General features: G+C 37.6%; 1 protein-coding gene across 1 annotated transcript in view; it reads left to right on the top strand.

The window, feature by feature from the left end:
* The window catches only part of GPR158 (G protein-coupled receptor 158), a 325,208-nt gene that overhangs the window by 218,853 nt on the left and 87,345 nt on the right, over window positions 1-19,010 (top strand). The window contains exon 5 of the mRNA XM_004280961.4: window positions 2,165-2,233. Within this exon, the coding sequence (XP_004281009.2) occupies window positions 2,165-2,233 (69 nt within the window). The remainder of the gene's footprint in view (window positions 1-2,164; window positions 2,234-19,010) is intronic.

Here is a 19,010-nt window from a genome sequence, read left to right as displayed (position 1 = left end):
AAAACTAAACTATGGAGTATTCATAATTAGGTATGAATGTAATTTGCCGTGTTGGAAATTCTGCCAGCCAAAACCCATTTAAAGTCTTGCTGATAGAAGTTTTCTTTTCACTAAGAGCATCTGCTAGCTAAAATAATGACCAAAAGGGAGAAGCCACTCGAATAATCAAGTCTGTTCACTGACTAAACTTGTTTCTCTGTTCCCAAATTCTTAGATTAATGAAGACCCTGAGTTGTTTTGAGGGATTACACAAAGTATTCCTCTGTGTCCTCCCAGTGTTTTCAAGAGGAATTAGAATTTTCCCTGGCTGTCCAGTTATCTGACACTTTTTTTGTTTTTAATGTAATGGACTTGTGGTTTAGCATTTCACTGCCTTTTTGTGGTTGCAAAATTAATTGAACTACTTAAAAGTATTTCCCTGTTAAGATATCATATTTACATCAGGTGTAATTTTTGTATACATTTTACGTTGCATTGAGTGAAAACACAGGTGTTCTAGAACGACCTGTTTTTGTGTTTGTGTTCTTAACCGATATGTTTACTCTATATTGATATTTGAACTCATCAAAGCAAAATTTATTATTCTAAATAAAATTGATAGTTTGGTCTTTCATTTCTTGTCACAGCTCTAAGCATTTTGCTTTGGGAAGAGAATAGTATTTTGAGTCTAACAAAATATCTTACGATTATTGAATATATTTATGCTTAGCAAACTTTAAATAATCAGGAAGCTTATTTGAAAATCAACTTATTCTTTTGAATTTTGAGTTAATAATTTAGGCATTTCATAAAGTGAGATATCTCTGTTTTTAAATGTGATTTATGTTATTTAAATAGTGAAGCTCTGTTACTGAGTTTTGGGAACGATGTTTTGACATGGTGCGAGATGTACCACTGATTTGCTAAGACCTTGTACGTATTTTTGTTTTATCCACTGAAACCATTGCTCAGGTATTTGTGAAATGGCTTAGGGATAGCATTCAGAAATGCATTTGTGGAAGTCTCACCTCACACTAGTCAGAATGGCCATCATCAGAAAGTCTACAAGGAACAAATGCTGGAGAGGGTGTGGAAAAAAGGGAATCTCCCTACACTGTTGGTGGGAATATAAATTGATGCAGCCACTATGGAAAACAGTATCAAGTTTCCTTAAACTAAAAATAGAGCTACCACATGATCCAGCAATCCCACTTCTGGACATGTATCCAGAAAAGAAACTAATTCAAAAAGATATATGCACCCCAATGTTTATAGGAGCGCTATTTACAATAGCCAAGACATGGAAACAACCCAAGTGCCCATCAACAGACAATTGGTTTAAGAAGATGTAGTATATATACAATGGAATATTACTCGACCATAAAAAAGATTGAAATGTTGCCATTTGCAGCAACATGGATGGACCTAGAGAATATCATACTAAGTGATGTAAGTCATAGAAAGACAAATATATGATATTACTTATATGTGGAATCTAAAAAATAATACAAATGAATCTATATACAAAACAAACTCACAGATAGAAAACAAACTTATGGTTACCAAAGGGGGAAAGGGAGGAGGGGGAGAGATAAATTAGGAGTATGGAGTTAACAGGTACATACTACTATACATAAAATAGATAAGCAGCAAGGATTTACTGTGTAACACAGGGAACTATAGTTACTATCTTGTAATAACCTGTAATGGAAAATCTGAAAATATATGTAACTGAATCACTTTGCTGTACACCTGAAACTAACAGTATTGTAAATCACCTGTACTTCAATTAAAAGATCAAATTAAAAGAATATCCTTTTTGAAAAAAAAAAGAAATGCATTTGTGGCTGATGTTTCAGCAATACAGGCAAGACTTTCTGTGTCTGTGAATTTCTTAGATTGGAAGGATCTTCTAAATAGTGTTCTCAGTTCAGTGATTCAAATTTTAGACAACAAAATTCTGTGAAGCCACTGGCAATATCATTAAGTCTACCACCACCTTTATAGTCAGTCTTATCGCATGTTTCAGTTAAGTTCACCGGTCTGAAATATAAGCCAATTTCTGGTTATTTCCCCCCACCAAAGAATGTTGTTCTGCTTGAGGCATTGTCACAAGAGCTTAAATTCTTCCATGCCTAGAAATGTCAATTTACATTGACATTTTTATTTTTGTTGTTGTTTTTAGAGCATCAGGGCATCGGGCCTTATCCTGTTGGAAACAATCCTTTTTGGGTCTCTGCTTCTCTACTTTCCAGTAAGTAACATATTTTTATAATTGCATGTTTAAAATAGCCATTTTATTTTGCTATATACGTATACTATATTATATATACTATGTACTATATGTATATATGCTTATATATATTTCTATATCTGTATGCAAGTTTGTATACCTATATCTATATTGTATAAAATGTAGATGTAGATATATGGTAGATATATAAACAAGGGCTTTACAGATATTTAAATCCTGGCTCTTACCTATTGGGTGACCTTAGACAAGCTGATTAGCATTTCTAAACTAACCTTGGTTGCCTCTTGTAAAATGGAGCTAATTATTCTTTTCTTCCCAAATTTGTGAGAAGTGTTAACTGCTTAAGTGAGCTCACATATGAAAGGCATGCTTGGTATGTACATATAAACACTGGTTTCCTTCTTCTTCCCCCTCTACCTGAATCAGAACCATGAGACACACCAAGTAGTTAATGCTGAAAATTTCCAAATGGTCACGTAGACAAATAAGCAGAATAAATGTGTGTGTGGTACTAGTGGTGTGGAGAATCATAACAGACCTTCCTGTCGCACTAGTTACATATCTGTAACCAGAAGATAAGTACTGATTCTACTAATTCAATTCAACCACTTGTATTCAGCAGTTCTTGTGTGTTAAGCACTTTGCTAATCTGGGAGTACTCTGTAAGTGAGAGAAACTTGCTTTCTCTTCTCAAGAAGGTTACAGCTTAGAAGAGGAGATGAGGAAGTACAGGTAATTATAATATAATGTGACAAAAGTTAGGAAGAGTAGAAGAGCAGGATGCTGTGGAGGCACTTAGGAGAGACACCTAACCAAGTCTGGGGAATAAAATATCACTTGACCAAGATCTGAAAGATGAATAGATGTTAGAGAAGGAAAAGGTAGGCCTTCCAGGGCACCACATTCTTTTTGGTTTTCCCCTTACCTCACTAACTGCTCCATTTCAGCCTTCTTTGCTGATTCTTAATCTTCTTTCCCACTTTTTACTACTTGAGTGTCTCAGGACTAGTCCTTGTAGCTTTGCTTAGTCTACATTCTCCCTTGGGATCTCGTCTAGCCTCAGAAGCTTTAAATGTTGTTGAATTGACAATGACTCCTTACTTTATATCTCCAGCCTAGACTTTTCCCCCAAGCTCCAAACTCATTTTCAACTGCTTACCTGACAACTCCATTGGAAGGTCCAGTAGAATTCCCTGTCATGTTCCTAACTGAGATACTGACCTCCCAAAGTCAGCCCGTCTCTCTGTCTCCATTGACGGCGACTGCAGCCTTCTGGTTACTCAGGCCCCACACCTGGGAGTCATCCTTAACAACTCTCTTTCTCTCACATCCATCAGAAAACCTTCAAAACATAGCAAAGATCCAGCCACTCCCCACCAGTTCACTGTTACTGCCCTAGCCTAAACCACAGTCACCGTCTTCTGAGTTATTGCTGCATTCTCTTCCTCCATGCTTACCCCCTACGATCTATCTTCAAAATATCAACCAGTTTGAATGCCAAAGTTAGACCATGGCATTCCTCTCCTCAAAACTCTGAAAACGTTTCTCATTTTACTTACGGTAACAGCCAGAATCCTTAGGATGGCCTTCAAGGCCCGACATGATTTGGATCCTGCGCCTGCATTACTTCATTTTCTGATTATCTTTCCTGACTCACTGTTTACAAGCGTTCTTAATCTACCCAGGTTTTCTACTTCTTGAATTACATTTTACATTTCTCCTTAAGATAGAAATGTATTTAGGTATAATCATTTTTATTTTTCCATACAATTATCCATATTACTTAAGTTTTCTAATTTACTAGCATAGAGTTATACACAGTAATTAATAATAGAAGCGGTATAATAATACAAAGACTGTTTATCATGCCTGGTACTGTTCCTGTATAAATGGCATGTTGTACATTGTAACATTTAATCTTCCTGGTTGAACTACCAGGCGGGTATTTAACCAAAGTCATAGAATCACCCAGTTACAACGTGAAAGCCTGAAATGACTTCAGTAATCTGAGTAATAATCTTAATCATCTGAATATCTTCTCTTGCTCTGCCATCATCTTTTTCGTGAAACTCTGCTATTTTAAAATATATTTTCTACCCAGTAGCCAGAGGGGTATTTTAAAATATCAAATATAACCTCTCACCACTTCTATACCTTCTCAGTGTTCTTAGAATAAAGATCAAAACCCTGACGTGGTTTATGTTATATAAGTGTGGTCCTTACCCCACCCTTTCCCCCCAGCCTCATCCAATACTACTTTTCTCTTCACTTTCTGCATCTACCTACCCTGACCTTCTTTCAGTTTTTAAATGAAATAGGATCTCTCTCATGGTAGGTATAATAATGGCTCCCCAGAGATGTCCACAGTCCTAATTCCTGGAACCTGTGAATACGTTACCTTATATGGAAAAGGGAACTTGGCAGATGTGATTAAATTAAGGACTTCAAAATAAGGAGATTATTCTGGATTATCTGAATGGCCCAAGTTTCCTAAGTGAAAAAGAGAAACAGAAAAGAGAAAGTCAAAGAGACAGCATCATGAAAAATATTGGACTGGCTACTGCTGGCTTTGAAGATGGAGGAAGGGGCCACAAGCCAAGGAATGCAGGCGCCTCTAGGAGCTGGAAATGGCGAGGGAACAGACTTTCCCCTTGATTTTAGTTCCATAAGACCCATCTTGGACTTCTTACTTCCAGAACTGTAAGATAGTAAATCTGTGCTATTTTAAGCCACTAAATTTGTGCTATATTACAGCAGCAACAGGAAACTAATGTGCCTCTTCTCATAGGACCTTTTTGCATGCTTTGCTTCAGTTTTGAAGAATCCTCCTCTCTTCTTTCCCCCCATTCCCATCTCACCAATTCTTCTGCCTATTAACAACTAGTCATCCTTTAGATTTCTACTTAAATATCACTTTTTCAGGAAAGCTTTCCTTGACCGCAAACTAAGTCAAATTCCTTGTAATAACTTCTCATGGAATCCCTTTCTTAACCACACCTATCTCTAAGTATGCATTCAAAAGTGCAATTATTTGGTTAGTGTCACTCTCCCACACAGACTCTAGTTCAGGGAGAGCAATGGCCTGTTTCTGTGTGGCTCACTATTGTACCTGCAGCACTTAGCCCAGTACCTGTCACCATAGTTGAAGCACAGTAAATACGCAGTGAATGAATGAATGAGGTTATATTTGGATGCATTTAGAACTGTATCCTAAACTAGTGGCTATTGTCCTATTGAAATAGCCTCCAAAGAATCTGCTGGATTGTGGAAGACCAAGAATGATAGTCCTATTCATACTACTTTATTTAGTGCGTACAACTAGGCATTAAAACACTTTTTAATGTTATTTTTGGGTGTTAGCAAATTTGGGTTTATTTTTTACTTATTCAAATCAAGTGGCCATAATAAGGAGCATGGCCTAAAAGCTATAGAATTTTAAAACCTCATAAACAGAAGAAGTATTCTAGAAAAGAAGGACGTTTGAAAGAATAGTAAATGTTAGGCTGCTAAATGTTCAAAGCAGTTATTAGAGACCCTTTCATTGACTGGGATCCAGTCTTGAAAGTCACCTAATGGACCTATACTTGTGATGATATCAAGTACAAAGAAAAAGAGGAGAGAGAAATGGAAATTTAAAAAGAATAAAAGACAACACTTCTGCTTGACAATTCTATTGTACCTGGGAGGAAAAAAAACAAAAAAGAAGACTTACCAAAGCAATTCTGTCCAACAGGAACATAAGGATGCCTCATCATGTTGACTTCATGTTTAACTAGCTGTCTAGTTCATCTTTCATAACAGAAATTCTTTCTGCAACTGCTTGAAATATTAATGTGTAGCTCTCAACTTCATGCCGCATACCTTGGTTTTTAAATAAGTTAGTGTTCATGCTCTGATGGCAGAAAGGGCCAAATTATTTAATGAAGATTTGGATGTAGCATAAGATACAGGAGGAGAAAAGACATTAAAATATATTATTGATTGAGTATGGAAAGGGAAGTAATTTTATTTTAGGTGAGAGAATGGAAGATGATGTCTCAGAAATTGATAATAAAATCTTTGGCTACATAGGGAATGTTTATGCACATGGGTGTATGTGCATAGAGCATTCTTGACAAGAAGAGTAACTTGGTCATTAGACCAGAGCTCATTGGCTTCCTTGGGTGTTGCAGAGTGAAGTTTATGACTTTGGGCTAGAGTTTTTGCTATAAGGAGGACCTCTATAATAAATGATAAAGGTGATTCAGTAAACCTAATATAGCCAAATGATCTAATTATTTGATGGTGTAAATGTGACCTATATTTATCTGTTAAATATTAATATCTTACTACTTTCTCTGTTCCTTGTGTGGCCTGTACCGGAATTGCTCATAAAATTTTTACTTGGGGTTGCAGTTTTTTTAAACAGTGTTCTTGAGCAAAGTAGAATTGTTTTTCGGGCTGGGTAACTCCATGGAAGGACGCTTTGAGGAGATTCACTGTTCTACTGAGTTGTTATGCAGTGAGCCTTTTCTTCTTTTTATGCCGCCTGTTGTTGTACAGATTTGCAAGAATTAAGGTTATTTTTGCCTTTTCTAAGCAATCTTAGACTACAGACGATTTCATAACAATGCTTATATTGGAAAGTCCAAATTAGAGATTATCATCATTGTCTAGATAAGGACAAACCGAAATCTGACTAAATTTAGCATTGTTATAATTGGGTAGCAGAGAGCTGAAGCTTTTAAAACATTTTCTTACAGATTCTCAAAAGAGACTCATGATTTGAAGTCCACACATTTGTGAACAAACGATTAGTCCTCATAATCACCTAAAACAACTTTCATACAATTTATAAAAGAAAGAAAAAAAGAGCTTTAAAAAAATCAACTAAAGTATATTTTTCTTGCTAAATCACATAAAATGACATATTATGGGTTAATAAAACATATTAAGTAATATGGAGTCTATAAGTTTATTTCTAGCTTGACCAAACCACCGGTTTCAGCTAATAAAGTAAATTTTTTCCCTTTAATCTTCGTTCTCTATTTGATTGATGGATGTGCCCTTCTATACAGCACACCACTACATGTATAAATATGGTACTTATTTTCATGTTCTTCCCCCCACCCCAGCCCACCCCAAGTCTTATAAAAAAAAGAGCTGCAAAATATTAGTACTGGAAGGGACATCAGACATAACTTAGTCTTGATTCAACCTCTGTTTTGCAAATGAAGGAAGAGAGGCTGAGAGAAATTTCAGCTCCTCCAACTTTCCTCAGCAAGGTGATGAGAAAGGCAGGACTAGATTCTAGTCTGTGGTTTCCTGGTCCAGCACTCTCTTCACCCTAGGACAGTACTTCTGATGGAGGGGATGGATGTGAGCTGCAGATGGCATTAAACTGCGTCATCAGGGAGGCTCGTGTTCTACCCCTTCATCAGTCACCTTTCCTCATTAGGCCTCCAAGGAAATAAAAGGCACAGAGGATAAAACAGGGAACCAATTTGAAATAGCTTTAGGTTTGGCACTAAGGAGTTTGATGTAAAACTTCTGTGAGCTCAGATGGACCGTGCTGTTGAGCTATGTGAAGTTTCTGATATTCAATTGTTTTACCTACAAAAATAGACATTTTGTCTTTCAAACTTAATAAACAATCCCATTAGACCATGTCAGGTTAGTTTCAGTGCCACAGAACCTCACTCAGTTAAGAGACTGCTTTTTCTATGGTCACCCCAAAGCCTAAAACTAAAACCTGGACTCTTTTCCTCCAGCGTAGAGCATGTGCAGCCTCCAGAAGCAGAGGAAAAACCGGGAGCATGTTGCTTCCACGCGTAGAGCTTAAAGGGCGGGAAATAAAGGAGAGAGAGTTGAAAGTGGGGAGGGAGGGTGAGAATCAGACCCTGAGAATATAGTTGAAGCAGCCAAGTTTTTAATCCGTTTGCCTTATTTTTTATTTTGATGCTCAAATTAACCCAGAATTGGCCAGTGAGAGTCCCTTCAAGCTGGCTCCTGCCTTCTTTGGATATGATTTTGGCATTCTTTGAGCACTTCCCTCCTTTCTATTTCAACAGAAAGTACTTTCCCTACCCCAGCCCTGGAATCAGCCTTTTCTCCAAGGAGCTCTGGTGCTTTTTAGGGGGAAATGGTAGCAATTCAGTTCTGAGACAGATTCACTTCCATTGTGACAAACGTAGGGCAGAAGGTTCCCAGTTTTACAACTAGGCCAATGTTACAACTAGGCCAGTGTTTCTGGACCCTCAGTTACCTAGGAGATTTTGTAAGGAGATTTCTCCTCAACTCTAAGATTCTATCCTTAAGACTTAAGATTCTATCCTTTAAACTGATCTAGACTACATCTTTTTTTTTTTTTTTTTTTTGGTTTACTACATTGTTTTTATTTTTTTATTTATTTATTTTTTAATTTTTTTTTTAACATCTTTATTGGGGTATAATTACTTTACAATGGTGTGTTAGCTTCTGCTTTATAACAAAGTGAATCAGTTATACATATACATATGTTCCCATATCTCTTCCCTCTTGCGTCTCCCTCCCTCCCACCCTCCCTATCCCACCCCTCCAGGCTGTCACAAAGCACCGAGCCAATATCTCTGTGCCATGCGGCTGCTTCCCACTAGCTATCTACCTTACTACGTTTGTTAGTGTGTATATGTCCATGACTCTCTCTCGCCCCGTCACAGCTCACCCTTCCCCCTCCCCATAACCTCAAGTCCGTTCTCTAGGAGGTCTGCGTCTTTATTCCTGCCTTACCCCTAGGTTCGTCATGACATTTTTTTTTTCTTAAATTCCATATATATGTGTTAGCATACGGTATTTGTCTTTTTCTTTCTGACTTACTTCACTCTGTATGACAGACTCTAGATCTATCCACCTCATTACAAATAGCTCAATTTCGTTTCTTTTTATGGCTGAGTAATATTCCATTGTATATATGTGCCATAGACTACATCTTACTCAGTGCCATTTAGATCCATTTGGCTTGGTACCAGAGCCAAAGGGAAAAAGGAAATCGGAAGGAAAGTTGCGACTCATGAGCACAGCAACACTGTCAGAGAAAACAATAACATGGGGATGGCTATTTCATGCCGAGATAGCTCAAAGCCTGTGGGGATAGAAGACTCTTAATCCACAAACAGCTAGAGGATTTCAGGAACATTGGCTAAAATATTGAAATCAAAAGATGTCAGAGAACTAGACCGCCTCTTCGGGGGAGTTGGAAGCATGTGGTGCCAAGTCGCTTTGTTCTCTTCTCTAGTGTAGTTTAGAGGAATAGAAGGAATGGCTGTAAATGCCCTGGGGTTCTGTGCAGTTCCACTTCTCCCCTCGTTCCTGTGCTCCTCTCCCCTACCAGCCTCCAGACAGAAGTCTGATTTGATGGGTAGGGGCAGTGGTTGCCTACAGGCAAAGGCACAGAGGCTATCCAGTGTGAGTATTCTAGGGCATTTGGTGAAGAGTCTTGGGTCAGCGATGTGTCAGGAAGTAACTAATAATCTTCTTTTAGCTGAAAGACTTTTAATAAACTGAGCCTTAAAGAGTTGAGAATTGGACCCTTAGTTTGTCAGTGAAAAACAGCAGTTTTCATCTTTACTAAAATAAGTACCAATTCGACTATATGCCTCTTAAAAATACTTTGTTGTTTTTGTGAAATATAATAATTTGTTATTTACAAACTAGGACAAAATGGAAAAATACAAGGAAAAGATCAACAAAAAGTTGTTATCATCCAGAAATAATCATTGTATACATTTGATCATTTTAGACATCTGTATATGCACATATATAAATTGAAATAGAAAATGGATGGATGGTGGAAATTGAGACACAGACAAGATTACTCTGAGGTTTTTTTAACACAAATTTTAATTGTAATCTTTATTATTTTAATTTAAAAAACTGAGGTAAAACAAGTTACTAGTGATGTTCAGATAAATGAATCTTCACAACAAGGATTATTAATTCTAAAAGATCTTTCTAAAGTTAAATTGGGTTAATTTTTTTTTCTTAGCTGTGTGTTTCAACTTTAGATAGTATCACTTGAATTCAGCTGACAGCCAAGAAATTGAACTCAGTTTCTTTCGCCCCATCCTCCCACTCTTTGAGTTTTGTTAGTTAATAATTTTGAATTGTTAATGTTTATAATATGCAATTTTGAAACTATAATTCACATAGTTGTTCAACCTTAGGTCTATATTTAATGTCTTCTGCTAATCTTTGTAACCTGACTTCTTCAATTCTCAGTTCTTTATTTTGATTTGTCCCTTGGTTTTCATGCAGGAGTATTGAGTTCTGTAGTTCTTGAGTTCTTACATGCTTGAGAATCTCCACCCATTGTCCTTAAACATGAAGAATAAATTCCCTGGTTATAAAAAATTCAAGACACTTCCTATTGCTCAGAATTTTGTCTTTTGTCTGACTATTTCCAGATCTTGAAATAGCCTGATTTCTCCCTCCAGTGGATGACTTGATATTTCTGCCTTGATGCCAATAAGTCATTCTTTAGTCTTGCAATTAAATGATCAAACTAGGAGTTACCTTGAAATTTATCATCCTGTTATTTTTTTTTCTTGGACCATGGTATTTCTTTTCAATATATAGATGTAAGGCCACTTTAATTCTTGGAATGGTTTTAAGTTATATTTTTAATTTTTTGTTTCTTCTTCAGGAACTTGAATTATGTATACATTGGATTTTCTTTTCCTTCTGTATCTATGTTTCTAGTCATTAGTGTATCTTTGTCCTTTTCTAGTTTGTTCTGTGTGTTTCCCTCAAGATTCCATGATCTTCACACTATTCTCAATTGCGTTTGTTCTGCTTGAGTTGATTCCAATATTCCTTTAACCTCTCTTAAGTTTTTAATTTAATTTTCATTTTTATATTTCCCCCTTCCCCGGCATTTTTTGGAGTGATTTTATCTCTTTCTGTTTTTCTTTTCTCTTCTTTGATCTCTATTCTCTTTTTCTTTGAGCTTCTTTATCAGAGGAAATGTTTCCTGTAATTTTTTTGAGGCTATGAGAATTATTTATTTGAACTTTCATCAGTTTTCTTGGGTAGTGTCACTTCTGTTATCCATTCTTCATCTGCCTTTTCCATCCAGTATTTAAACAGAGTCTGTGCTGTTTCCTTTCTGATTTTTATTTCTTTTTCATTGGGATAATTCTTTTTTATTGTGGTAAAATATACATAAACTTACCATTTTAATAATTTTTAAATGTACATTTCAGTAACATTAAGTTCATTCACAGTGTTGTACAATCATCACTATCTATTTCTATAACTTTTTCATCATCCCAAATTAAAACTGTATCCATTAAATAATAACTTCTCATTCCTCCTTCACCCCCAGCCCTTGGTAAACTCTTTTCTACTTTCTGTCTCTATGAATTTGCCTATTCTGGGTGCTTCACGTGAGTAGCATCATAACACTATTTGTCTTTTTGCGCCTGGCTTATTTCCCTAAGCATAATGTGTTCAGGGTTCATCCAGGTTATGGCATGTGTCATAATTTCATTTCTTTTTATAGCTGAATAATATTCCACTGTATGTATATACCACATTTTGTTTACCATTTGTCAGTTGGTGGACATTTGGGTTGTTTTCGCTGTTTTGCCATTACACCTAAGCTGCTATGAATATTGGTGTACAAGTATCTGAGTCCCTACTTTCAGTTTTTTGGGTATAGGAGCAAAACTGCTGGATCCTGTGCTCATTTTCTCTTTACTTTTGAGGAACTGCCAAACCATTTTCCAAAGTGGCTATAGCAATTTACATTCCCACCAGCAATGCACGAATGTTCCAGTTTCTCCACATCACACTTTTTATTTTCTCTTGTTTATTTATTTATTTATTTATTTTTGCGGTACGCAGGCCTCTCACTGCTGTGGCCTCTCCCATTGCAGAGCACAGGCTCCGGATGCGCAGGCTCAGCGGCCGTGGCTCACGGGCCCAGCCGCTCCGCGACATGTGGGATCTTCCCGGACCGGGGCACGGACCCGCGTCCCCTGCATCGGCAGGCGGACTCTCAACCACTGCACCACCAGGGAAGCCCTCTCTTGTTTATTTTTAATAGTCATTTTAATGGATATGAAGTGGTAGCTCATTGAGGTTTTGATTTGCGGCTTTTCATTTTTGAATGAAGCAGTTTTTTTCCAGCTGTTTTATAAAGAACTAGGTGGAGGGCAGCAGGAGGAATAGGTTGAGTGAAGCCGCCTCTTCATTTTGAGATCACACAAAGCCCCATGGTTAGTCTGTATCATAATTTGGGGCTGCACCTTCTTCTTTCACCCCACTTTGGCTCTGGCTCTTTTCCGTGGCTAGTGTGCTGCTTAGGTCCATCAACGAGGATGGCTTGTCTCCAAATCTGTCTCCAATCTGGGATGATGCTGTGTTTCTACAGGAAAATTCCCCAGTTCTCCTTTGGCCCTCTATGCCCTAAGATTCATTCTCCAATGAACAGATTGCTTCCTGACTGAGCTCTGGATTAGGAATGTAACAGCTCTACGTGTATTTCTTCATTTTGGTACAACTTTAACTCTTGGGGCTTCTCTTTTCTCTTTTCTCCCTTAGGGATTCTCATCTATCCTCATAGCTTAATATACTCTCCACATGCCAAAACCAAATAAATTTATATCTCCAGCCTAAATCTCTTTCCTGAATTCCAGACGTGTATGTGCACCTACCTATTCAACATCTCTACTTGGATGTCTGGTAGACATCACAGACTTAATACATCCAACACTTAATTCCTCATTTCATCACCACCACCAGACTTGTTCTACCAGCATAATGCCCCTTCCAGTTGGTAGCAGCTCCATCCTTCCAGTTGCTCAAGACAGAAACCTTGGGTTTATCCTTGACCTCCCTTTATCTCTTGCATCCTGTATCAAGTTTATCATGAAATAATCCTGTTGGTTCTATCCTAAAAGCATATCCAGACCCAGCCATTTCATACTGCTTCCACTGTTAGCACCCTGGTCTGAGGCACCATCGTTGAGCATTAAATTATTGCAATGACCTTTCTAAACTAGCCTCCCAGCTCTCCACTCTTGTCCTCCTGTAGTCTGTTCTCAACACAGCAGCCAGAAATTTCTTTTTAAACCTAAGTCAGCTACTCCTGCTCAAAACCCCGCAATGGCTCCCTGTTTCATTCAGCATGAAACTTAAAAACTTAAAAGCCTATGTAATCTGCTCACCTATCTCTTCCTCTTACTCTGGAAGCAGAGTAAGCGCTGGGCTCTTCCTTGTTCTCAGACAGGCCAGGCACACTCCCACCTTACTGACGTACACCAGCTACTCCCTTTGCCTGGAACACACTTCTTCGTCTTATCTATGTGACAACTGCCTCACTTCCTTCACAACTTTGCTGAAATATCTTCTCGGTGAAGTTCACCCTGTTGAGACCCTACTTTAAACTGCAGACTGCCTTGTTCCTCAGAGGACTTCTGATCACACTGGTAACATATATATATATATTTTTGCATAGAATTTATCACTTTATATATAAGTTTTATTATCTTTATTTCTTACATATATATATATATATAATTTTTTAATTTTCTGTCTCCCTCCACTAGAATTTAAGTCCACTCCTGTATTTCAGCATCTGGAATAATGCCTGCAGCATAGTGGGTGGTCAACAAATATTTTTTGAATGAATGAATATTTTTCAGACATTCTTTATTGATTAACATATGGAGTACAGCTCTTTCCGTGTATCATTAATGATGGATTTTCATACCTTTTAAAAGTTATTTTTTACATTTTTAGTTATAATCATATTTTTAATTATAAATCTTTCAAGAGCAGGACCATGTCTGTTGCATCTATTTCCATCACAGAACATTAAAAATGTGTTGAATTTCAATATAATTCTAACTAAAGCCATTACACATATGCACATACATGTATATGAACGTATGGCTGTTTACCTCTGTCTTTATCTTTGTGTCTCTCTGCTTCTAGGTCACTGTCTTTATCTCTGATTTCCCTATGGGGCGGTGGAAAGGAATGTAGACCAACGATAAAGAGTCTTTACTTCTTGCTCACAAAGTCTTTCATGATCCGGCCCCTCTTTACCTCTTGGATCTCGTACTGTAGTGCACTCCACCTCTCTCACTCTGCCGCAACAATACTGGCCGCACTGCTCTTCCATGAGCAGGCGTGGCATGCACCCACCCTACAGCCTTGGCATTGGCTGTCTCCTCTTCCTGGAGCACTCTTAACCCACATATCTCTGTGGCGAACTCCTGCATCTTCTTTAAACCTTTGCTTAGATGTCAGCTCTTCCATGAAAGGAAGTTAAGGAACTCATTATTTTGGAATAAACAGGAAGAAGTTAAATAAAAAATTATGACATTAAAGTGAGAATAAACCACCCCAATTGCAGAGAATTTCTAATGGGACCAAATGGAGACAGATTCAGTGACGATGTGGAGGCAGGGATGTCACAATTTGGCAGTAGACTAAGAACATAATAAATTATCCTGAGAATGCCTTCAAAGGAACAGATGAGAGGTGCCGGCTCTGGCAATGACAGAGAATTTGACAGTCAGATGGTTTGAGTTGAAAGATAAGAAATTGTACCTCTGCAGCAATGTCATAGCTAGCCTGTTTTAGCTCTTTAGTAAAAAATTATGGAAGTATCCGTTCATTTCTAATTCCCTTGCCAGAGTTTGTGGATTAATGTCTTTACCCATGGGAAAAACATGGCAGAAACTCTGTCTCTTTTTCAGCGGTTACTATTTCTCCCGTGCTTACAGAAATACACTTGAATTTTCCCGTGCAGGCCCAAGACACATAAGTAATTAGCTATTTCTGAAGTTTGGTAAGTTATTTTCAGTAAATAAATGGCTAACAAATTTATACTTTAGGTTTTAGGTGTTATATGTGAACATGTGGTTTTAGAGAACTTTAGTCTGTGGGAAACATTCTCAGAATTGTCAGACATTTGTATTAGCTGACTGCCACTACTGTGATGTCCAAGTTTATCTCTGGGGTCTCAGTTGTGAACAGTTGACATATGAAGCTATGAAGACACTTAGGTCTGAGAGATAATTAGGAACATAGCTACAAGCAGAATAAAAGTTGTTAGAGTCAGAATTAGCAAAGTGTCCTGAAAAATGGTTTCCTCTTCCAAGTTAGTTTCCGGGGAAAAAGTTGTAGAAGACTTAAAAACACTATTTAAAATGGTATTAAGTATTCTTTTAAAAATGATAAGAAGACAAAGCAAATCACACCTTGAATGTCAGGGAGTACACAGTGTCACTAAAGAGTCCCAGTTCAATAAAGCAGATATGTCACTAAAACAAAATAGCAAAAGAGGGAAAACATAAAGAAATAATACTCACATGGAATCATAGTAATAAAAGCCCCATCTCACAATATACAGATCCTAGTATAAGTGTGACTGAAGGAAGAATTTGGACTTTTATTTTGGACCATTTAATGGTCCAAAATTGGACCATTTAATGGTCCAGAATTTTGGACCATTTAAATGAGGTCAATATGAACTTTTAGGAGAAAGAGCAGATTACTTTCCTAGAATATATCAGACAAGTGTGTCACCTGACACATTTACTTATTTATTTTTGCGGTACGTGGGCCTCTCACTGTTGTGGTCTCCCCCGTTTCCGGACGTGCAGGCTCAGCGGCCATGGCTCACGGGCCCAGCCGCTCCGCGGCATGTGGGATCTTCCCGGACCAGGGCACGAACCCGTATCCCCTGCATCGGCAGGCGGACTCTCAACCACTGCGCCACCAGGGAAGCCCACACATTTATTTTAATTATATATTTATCTAAAAGCTGTGAATATGGTATATGAATATTGCTTCATGTTATAATTTCTATAATATGAGGAAAATAGACCATATTTTCTGAAAATTTAATCACTATTGGTGGACCTTCATAAATATTTAAATTATCTAAGGGAGATGTCATTTATGATTAGATGTCTATAGTCTCCATGATTTGTTTATCCTTGAGTTTTCCAAATTGAGATTTATTTTGAATGTCTCCTCTAAGCTTTGGAGATAATATGATTAATTCACGTATGGACATGTTCAGATGACATCCTAATCCAGACATTACTTTCAATTCCACTTTGACTTTCTTTATTCTTCACACATTCATTTCTGCCACCAACATCTACTTTTCATCATGCTTACAGAAGTGTCCACTTCACACAATCAGTTGTGCTATTGGGGTCTGGATGTGACCTCACTGCAGCCCCCATACAAGTGCTCTTGTTCTCTGTGAGGAGGGATGAGAGGCTTTGCTGCTTATACGGGATTCTCTCAAAACAACTGCCCATTTCACCTTTTGCTGTAAATCATAGCATCTCATCAGATGTTCTGAAGTAAGAGATTCTCTAAAAAAGAAGAGGTCAAGTACACATGGCCAATGCTCCTATCTGAGAAGTCATAGTGAACATTATTTATTAAAGGCTTTGAGATCTGCAGTAAAAGAATGCATTTAAAACCGAGTGTTTCCCCATCTTCCTTGATTTTATTATACCCTTTTATACATTATACCTATTAAAATATTTGTAATTAATAATGTCAGTCCCATAATGTTTGTCTTAAGTATACATAATAAAAATCCTGTAACATTGCAGAAGTATTATTCCATTTATATAGAGTGAAGTCACGTGTGTGCATGTGTGTGTGTGACATGAGCATATGAGGTAAACCGTAAGAAAGCAGGAGAATGACAAATGCAAAATCCAGGATGATGGTTCCCTGGAAGAGGTGAGGGAAGAGGTTGAGATCACAGAGGAAGAGGGGAATAAAGGGACTTCAAGGTAATAGTAATGTTAAACTGAGTGGGTGGGTAAATGGGTATGGGTATTTATTGTGTTTATATATAAAATCATATATATAATTACATATATATCCTGAGATGCTCTGTTGGCTAGAGGTCTGGCGGTGAAGAAGATTGAGCAAGAGAGACTGGGAATGACCTAGCAGGGAAGTAGGAGAAAGATCAATTGAATGTACACATTTCATTTCAAGAAAAAGAAGAGAGAGTGGTCAGTTCCTTCAGATGCTGCTGATTGGTCTTGTAAGATCAGGAACGAGAATCCCTACTGAATTTGGTGATGTTGAGGTGGTGTTGACAAGACCAGTTTTGATGTGGTGGTGGATGATAAAAGCCTAACTATGATTCCAAAGAGGGAAGGGATGAGGTGACATAGAGACAGCAAGTAGAAACTATTTTTTCTGCAGTTTTTGCAGTGTATGGAAGTAGAGTGTCCGGGTACTAGAGGAAGTTGTAGAGCAACTGAGACTATTTTTAATGAGAAATAGTACAACATGTTTTCATGGCTATGGATGGCCCCATAGAGATGGAAAATAATGGTGCAGAAGAGAAGTGAATATTGTCGTTAGGGAAGCCCTTAAATAGACCAAAGCATATTGGATCCAGTGAGTAAGTGGAGGGGTTGAACTTAGGTCAGAACAAATCCACTTCATTCGTTGTGATTGGAAGGAAGGAGGTACCAGGCCTTCTCTTCCATAAATGTCACATGGAAATCAGTGGTCAGGGCAAAAATGAGAACTTGGGACATCTCTGAGAATGTGACATTTTTGGCTATTTCTCTCATTTTCCTATGGTTCAGGACTTCACACTAGAGTCAGGTAGTATCTCAGTGCAGTTGAAGTTGGGAGTCCTGAGAAGTAAACTACAACATTCTAAATAATTGGTAGAGACTTCCCAGACTTTGTGATAACTATTCCACAGTATACAGCGATCTGGCTTCATGTCTGCCCTCCAGACAGTGTACATTCCATGGCAAAATGACTGTCTCTGATAGAACAGTGACTCCAGATGATAGACTGCCTGTCAAGTCCTATTCAGTTCAGATTCAGATGTGTTTGGATCCGTGTACTCTTCAGGGCTGTCATTGTATCAGCTATTCAGTTACTTAAGCTATTTCTGCTATCATAAAGCAAATTAAAAATTTGACAATTGTCTACTTATTCTAATCTATGTGGACAGATAGTACAGATCTTCAGGGCTAAAACTGAATTATCTGTCACATGAGCTCAGATAGAATTTTAATTAAAAAATTTAAGCTGCAAAAATGGATTAAACACTTAATAACCCAGGCTTTTCGGCAGCTCTTGAAAAAGTTGAGTAGTGCTGGAATCTTTTTCCCTTCACTTGGTCAACCTTTTGCCATTTTATTTCACCTTCCTCTGTCCTACTCTATTTATTGATAAATAGAACATTGAAGGTGAAAGTTGGATGCTGAACACTGGCAAACTGCAATTTTTAGGTAATGTGTAAATGGCATTGTTTTCATCTTGGAAATCTTAGCTTCTAGCAGGTGGCATGTTTATTTATCACTAGGCGTATTTTCAGTTCTTCCTTAGGAAAGCATATTTTATTTCCGTCCCTTTGTATTTGAGAAAAATGAATTCATGATTCAGTTCTGGCAGGAGCCTTATGATGACATCCCTCAAACATTAAGAAATGGAGTCCTGCATTCAGAGTGCTGAACTTCAGGGAGGAGGAGGAAAGAGAAAGGAAAGGGAGGAAGGAGTTTATCTCTCTTATTAATACTGTTAATGCATTTAGCGTGAAAGTATGAGTATCACAGAACAACAGAGTATCATGCCTCTCATTTCTTTGCCACAATATTACTGTATTCTGTTTGGTTTTATAGTTGAGTTCCTGTGTTTCACTATTTTAAGCAACAGCAGAAGGATCAGCTTAATGATAATAAGAGCTGACATTTATTGTGTGGTTTTCCATCCTCTATACCACATTACACATCCTAGGTGC

Source organism: Orcinus orca, chromosome 2, assembly GCF_937001465.1.
Source record: "Orcinus orca chromosome 2, mOrcOrc1.1, whole genome shotgun sequence".
Lineage (NCBI taxonomy): Eukaryota > Metazoa > Chordata > Mammalia > Artiodactyla > Delphinidae > Orcinus > Orcinus orca.
Note: the sequence above shows the minus strand (reverse complement) of the source record. Positions and strands in the feature narration are given on the sequence as shown.